Source organism: Astatotilapia calliptera, chromosome 6, assembly GCF_900246225.1.
Source record: "Astatotilapia calliptera chromosome 6, fAstCal1.2, whole genome shotgun sequence".
Classification (NCBI taxonomy): Eukaryota; Metazoa; Chordata; class Actinopteri; order Cichliformes; family Cichlidae; genus Astatotilapia; species Astatotilapia calliptera.
The window spans coordinates 22,846,516-22,853,361 of NC_039307.1; the positions used below are offsets into that span (position 1 = coordinate 22,846,516).

General features: G+C 40.6%; 1 protein-coding gene across 1 annotated transcript; it reads right to left on the reverse strand.

The window, feature by feature from the left end:
* Window positions 1-746: 746 nt before the first annotated feature.
* helt (helt bHLH transcription factor) lies at window positions 747-2,610 on the reverse strand. The gene is made up of 4 exons (XM_026169325.1): window positions 2,463-2,610; window positions 1,772-1,876; window positions 1,518-1,614; window positions 747-1,290 (listed from the first exon to the last, which is right to left on the reverse strand). The coding sequence occupies exons 1-4, from the start codon at window positions 2,487-2,489 to the stop codon at window positions 815-817; spliced, it is 705 nt and encodes a 234-aa protein (XP_026025110.1). The 5' UTR covers window positions 2,490-2,610; the 3' UTR covers window positions 747-814.
* Window positions 2,611-6,846: the final 4,236 nt, after the last annotated feature.

Sequence of the window (6,846 nt, forward strand, 5' to 3'; positions counted from 1 at the left end):
GTGGGGATTGGGGGGCATCCTGTTGTTTTAATAGTTAATGTTGAAAACTTTTATTGACATAAAAACTATGCTTAAACAGCATGTTGAAATTAATTTAAGTAAGGGGTAATTTGGGGTTTCTTTGGTGCTGGCTTGGTTAAGTCAGGGGTGGGTGGGAATCAGACTCATGTTTACACCCTTATTTGTCACAGCCACAGATCCTAGCCTGGGATTTATACTCAAAGCTATTCTGTGGATACATTTTTCAGTTTAGTTTAGCTCATATCAAGAGCACTTCAGACTTGTGTGTCACCAAGCTCTCTCATGTCCAAATGACACAATTTACTCTCAAATCTACTCCAGTCAAATTTTACTTAACTTTTGTTTAAATATACCAGGAAAAAAAAGTTTGTAGCATGCTGTTTTTGTATACTTCTAGTAGTTCTTCTCTGTTCAGGCAATGTAGGGAAATCACAAACTGCTAAAAATGAACCCTTTCCCCTTTCTTTTGTAAAAGTCTTTTCCCAGAGTTGTGGTTTATCCTGCTATGTCTCTCTTTCTCTCTCTCTCTCTCTCTCTCTCTCTCTCTCTCTCTGTGTGTGTGTGTGTGTGTGTGTGTGTGTGTGTGTGTGTGTGTGTGTGTGTGTGTGTGTGTGTGTGTGTGTGTGTGTGTGTGTGTGTGTGTGTTGCTTTATTCGGAGATTTGGGCCCTCTTGCTCACCTAATGTAAGTGTAATGATAACAAAACAAGCAGTATTTTAGGCAGAAATACTCTATTTATTCACAACATTTACATGATCCATATGCATAAATAAAAAACATAAAACAGGGCTATTTACATGGCGTGTTGCGCATTGTGCAAACTAAACGTATTTGCGTGCGTGTGCCCGATGAAGTTGAAATAGTGGTGATCGAGTCCCGGTACCGGCGACAAGTATCCACCGTGCTGTTGTGTGTGGGCAGAGAGTGGCACTGTTGGGTATGAGATGCCTGGACTGCGGGCTGAGCTGTGCCACGAGAAGTGTCCCGGTGGACTCTGTTGGTACACGGAGTCACTGGGGCTGTGGTTTTGGTGCTCCGGGGAGGAATGCAGCTGGCTGAGATATTCAGACGGTTCTGGCATCGCGCCGACAGAGCCGAACACAGGCTCGGTGACCACACGGGACTTTGATTGTAAAAAGGCGAGGATCCTTGCGTACTTGATGTCTTTGGTTTCAGCTCTATCCTCTGTGGTCAGGTAGTGCACCAAGTTCTTCATACACTCGTGGTATCCGTAGTGGAAGTAGTTTGCAAATTCAGCAAGTAGTTCGCCTGAAATTAGCCAAAATAAGTGCTGGTTAGAACCCTGCGGGTGACATGTTGAACAACCACTTCGTGGTTTTTGTGGCTCATTCTGGTGCGTAAAACTGGGCATGCGGTGAAACATACATTAAAAAAATAAAGTCTGCCAAATTTTACACGACCAGCACGTTTGAAGCTATTAACTTAGCTGAGAGGACGATGGCAATGTCATGCGTAAAGTACAAGACTTCACTGACCTTTCTCTCTCCCGCGGGGAAAGTCCGCTGAGTGGAGCGCTCGCAGGTACTGGACCGTCATCTCCAAGATTTCAGCTTTCTCTAGTTTTCCAGAATTCTGAGAAAAAATGAATCGTTAAAATTATTTTTAAAAACATTTTAAAATTTTTACATATATAGAAGACTGGACTGCCCTATTAACTTTTTTATTTGTCATTTTAGATGTTATATAATAAAGCTAGTCAACAATAAATATGCGATACATTTCACAGTACCTGTTTAGCCAACGCCATTGGAACTGTTTTTCCCAGTTCGTTCAGGCAACGATTAATGCGGTCCCGTCTTCTTTTCTCGATGACTTTGTGGGAGATTGGAGTTCTCTGTGAAAACAGGGAAAGAGATATCATGAGTAAACGGAATCGTTGTATTGCCGCCCTTTTACGGTCCTAAACAAGCTATTTTTTTTAGAAAGGAAATCCCACAATTTTCAAAATAATACGAAATAATGTGGAAGAGATCCTAAGAAGAGCTACAAATCCTGGCGGGTTTTGCGCGTCGCGCGCTGTGCTGCTCCAGGAGCGCGCAGCGGCCACCTGCGCTCTGGACAAATTCGTTATCTCTGAGACAAGTAAACGATACTCTGACTATCGTTTAACGAGTGTAACAGATTATAAAGGTTTGTGATAAATGTGTTCACACTGCTGCCACCAGATACTGCCGAACTGCATAATATGGTCTTTCACCTCAACAGAAGTTAGGCTTCTCTTTAATGCGCGCCACATGGAGATGCACAAAAGCGTTTTACTCCTCTAAAGTGAAAAGTCCGGAAGATAGCAGTTTTACACTTTTAGCTGTAGGCTATATAGAGAAGCAAATAATTCCAACAGTGTACTCAAAAGTCTTTAAAAGTGCCAGGTTCCAAATTATTTCTGTCCTCAAAATGCCGAGCGCACAGGGAGCGCATACCTTCCTGTCTTTCATTTTAGATGCCATCAACGAATCCCTGATAAACGTCTTAAAAATGAATTTAGCTCGAAGCTGTAGAGATGTCCTGGTCTGGAAGGTGAAGGAGAAGACTGAGGTTTGAGCAGAAAGCTGTCCTTTATAAAGGATCCATCCAAGGGACTGTCGCATTCATGGTGTAAATTATTCCATGGGATTAGAGACATGCATTGGGTAAATGTGTGCATTTAGGATCAGTTAAAGAAATAGTAAAAATCTAAAGCCATAGGCTAGCAGGGGGGCAAACCTGCTTTGTTAATCCACGTGGCTGTTCAAAAGACACGTGATTACTTTTGGAATATTATTTGCATAGTAACAACCCAGGCGGGAAATAAGAACTGAGCGCTGGGATCGGCTGATCCGGCGGGGCGCACTGTGCGCACTGAAAACAAAGCCGGCGAAAAAAAGAATCGCTTTTTCTTCCAACTCGCGTTTCTCACACGATCGCCTGTTTACAAATCCCAGCAAGCGATCTTAACTCTCATCCAAGCCCGGTCCGAGTTTTAAGGCCTGTCCAGTGTCATTAGAGTAATTAAGTAAGCCTTTAATAGGCTGTTCCGCCAAGTTCAGGGGAGATCTTTTGGAGACGGAGTCCCCCCGTTTGTTCCCGGCGCTTCTCACACGACTTGGTGACACGTCCATCTTTTATGAGAGATGGCAAGCTTTTTGTTTACATTCTTTATTTTGTTGGACTCCTCGGCAGGTGTGTGATTAGCCCTGGCACACGAGCGTCGTCCGCGTCAAGGCCAGCGTCTCCAGCAGCCTCTGGCACACGAGGGTTACCCACCACTGGAGACTCTTTGGAGAGGCTCAATTTGTATCCTATTATCCTATAAGAAAATGTCTATTCACTCGAATGAATAGTTTCATTGGCCTAAATTTTAATAATGCTGTGAAAGAAAGGGAGAAATAAAGAAGAATGCAGCTGGTGTGAACGCGCATTATTCCCCGTCACCTGCAAGATGGGTAGCCTGGAGACCCCTATTCATTTGCCTAATTTCGGTCAACTTAACAAACTTTGGGAGAAATTATACTGCCATTGTTATGAAGGGTGAAGCTTTCTGATCGAATTAACAGCATGTTTTGATCCGGTAAATGTCATTAGAAAGAAAGAAACAATCGCGTTTAAAGGGGCCTGGGTAATGCGCCAAGTGGAGACGCCAAAGCGCAAACAGCACAAAGGGTGCTGGTAAATGCCACAGGGGACTTTTGTACCCTCACATTGCTGAAGTTTTTCTCCCAAACAAAGGGCATTATTTTATACTTGAATACATTTCATACAACAATTGGCTGTTTTCTTCAAACATATTTTCACAGCAAGGTTAACAACAGATTTATTGTGTGCGCTCCTTCTCACAGATTCAAAGTGCTCTCATGCGCCAAAACAGTTTGATCCAGCTCCTTTTTTTTTCTTCCAATGAGAACGTTTTAATCTCGAAACTTTCACTGTGCTTGGATATATTTGATCCTGTGAGCGATGTCGACGAATTAAAAGCGGCGGAGATCGAGAAAGAAAAGCTCACAAGACATCTGAAGCTTTTGGAGAGTTTTTAGAGCACCATGGAGAGAAAGGCGCGAGCGTGCGGGACGGGGGCATAAAATCCAATTACTTGAGTGTGGAGTTTTTAACACTTTTTTTATGTGTTTGTCCTTTGAAATATTGTGGGACTTGTGCGCTGTTGCTTTTGTAAAAGAAACTGAATTAAATACTGGAAGTTTTTGCTGTCAGACTTTAAACGGCAGAGTTGCGTCAGAAGGAAACCAACTCGTGAGTCGGGGTTTCTCAGCCTAACGGTTTTTGTTTCGTAGTGATCCATTAAATGTATTTCATATTCAGATAATTATTGTTGGTAAAACTTCGAATGTTTTAATAAATGGGATATATATTAATAGTTTTTTGTGCCTTGACAATGAAATCACTCATCTGTCAGCTTTTATCACACCTTTTCTCCTTCTTTCTCAGCTTCTGTAACATTTTTGCAGCAAATTAACTGCTTAACTTTTAGTTTGTTCAGGAGCAAAAGCATTACTATCTTTTTTTAGAGCATATTAAACAATCTACTTTGAATGAAATCAAACTGCTGCAGAGTCTGTACACTCACTGGGCACAGAATCGCGCTTTCTGGGCTGATTTATCTCGTGCGCACTTGCATTCAGTCGCAAAGCAAGCACCTGTTGAACACCACAGAAAGAAAAAGTTCTTACGGCATTAAAAAACAGCAAAAATGTGTAGATTACTTTTGTATTAGCTAATTTAATTCAATTTACTGAGAAATAAACTCTAATGCGGACTTTTGACACAAGAGCGCATATGAATAAATATGCATTTAAATATCACTCTGTTCCCCTAAAATGGCACAAAATGGCAAGTGGTATAAAATGACATTTAAGAGATCTTAGCGAAAATGTAACACAGCAAACTGAATATAAATCACATGTGAATTCTCTTTGTGAACATTTTAATAAATTTATTGTATATATTTAATAATAGTGTAATAGTGTATGTTTAAAGTGAGCCTATAGTATTCCTAACAGGACACATCGCTCATGTTAAATCCATTTTTTTTTTAGTTTTACTTTACATGCAAAAGTAGATCAACAAGATCTGAACATAAATCAGATGATTAAGACTCTTTTTGTATGATAATGTTATATGTTGCTCATGTGTGCATGATCAGTTTTTTCTTGCTAAAATTAACTTTTTTTGTACAGTTATATCAGCGGGCTGCTAAAGAAATTCAGTGTGGATGTTCAAATGGTTTCTGTTGGCTGTTCAAAGCTCCAGTTTGCACATAAAAGAATAATATTCACCCAGAGGATCTGTTTTTAAGATGACTGACAAGTATGCCTGTGGGAGTCTGGTGCAATCTTTGCATTTTAGGTTATTTTCTAATCATAATAATTTATTTTTTATTTTATTGCAAATGGCATCGCTGCGAGATAAAACCCCCCACTGAAACACCATAAACAAGCCTCCAGTCACGAAGCCTAACAGCGGCTCAGTGTGCAGCAGTAGCCGCTGTGGACCGTGTTGTCAGGCGCTGCGCTCTGACCCGTGGTGACCTCTGAGGGTCCCAGACACAATCCTTTGGCTTGGTGCGCCACCCTCCGCCTGAACTGCAGCAGTTCACACGGTCCCCAATGAGCCCGTGGAAATGATCTAAGCTGAGTTCAGACTGCATGGTTAAGCAGCTTCAGGGCCCCTTTGAAAAACGAAGACTGGAACTATTTAAGCCGTTAAAGCTAGAGAAGGAAGCTTGTCCGTTTAAATTCAGACTATACCTAAAGTAATATCTGGGCCTTTGTCAGAAAAATGCTATTTAATCATAGAGTAGCAAAGAAATCTGCAGAAATATGTGTGAACGTTGCATAAAATACAAACATTCACATACCTCTAAATTACAGTCTTTTATACTTTGACCTGAGTTTCGATTAGGAGAAACCTTGACTATCATTACACTCTTTAAAGCTTTTAACACTTAAGTCATATTAACACAAGACAAGCATCTGGGACTGTAATATATAAAGTTGAGGACATCTTGTCTCAGAGCGATGCTGTCCAAATCTAGTCCAACTCTCTCTGAAGGGCCTTCCGTTGATACTGACAAAGACCAGAAAGACACATCGCCCATATTTAAAGTCCCACATAGTCATCATCATCATCATCATCATCACAGAGCTCTTCCTTCTTCCTAACTGTGATTCATTGATTTCTTTTTTCATAAATTAGAAAGGAAGGCAGACTTATCAGACTCTGGGGTAACTTCTTGACTTTTAAAACGAAGACTCAAAACGTACACGTTTGGCAACGTTTTGCGTTTACACCGCCAGTTTATCTTTCCATGTCGTTCTGCAGATATCTCCTGCTGAACAGCATGTTTCTGATCAGCAGTTACAGAAGTCTTACATTACTACTGAGCCACAAGAAACTTACAATAAACACATTTTCTCCACAACAAATTATATTGTAATTTTGTCAGAGAGAATTTAGATCCTTTAAAGGAGGCTTGTGATCAAATACTCAACAACAGGAATAATAGCTGCTCTAATGGCAAAAGCGCTCCCTCTTGTGTTACAATCCGGGAAATGCAGTGGCCAGGATCTTTATGCAGAGACGCTGTTCATTATGCTTTCTTTTAAAGACAAATAAACAATATTATAGTGCTCCAGGTTACTGTGGTATGTGATAGATGCTTTCCACTACCAGGAAAAACTCTTTATAATAAGTTATATAGTCATAAAGTTATATGTCATATATGGTAGTCTGAAAAGAAAATAACTGGACTTCTCAAAGGCATTCATCTTAAATCATTTGAAAATATTGACTTAGATTTGGGATTGGGTTTCT

Bases quoted from the DNA above. Each gene is read 5' to 3' on its own strand.
- helt (XM_026169325.1), bottom strand. From the start codon at position 2,489: ATGGCATCTAAAATGAAAGACAGGAAG. The intron at 1,877-2,462 runs GTATGCGCTCCC...CTGTTTTCACAG, and splicing joins CTAAAATGAAAGACAGGAAG to AGAACTCCAATCTCCCACAA. The intron at 1,615-1,771 runs GTACTGTGAAAT...ATTTTTTCTCAG, and splicing joins CAATGGCGTTGGCTAAACAG to AATTCTGGAAAACTAGAGAA.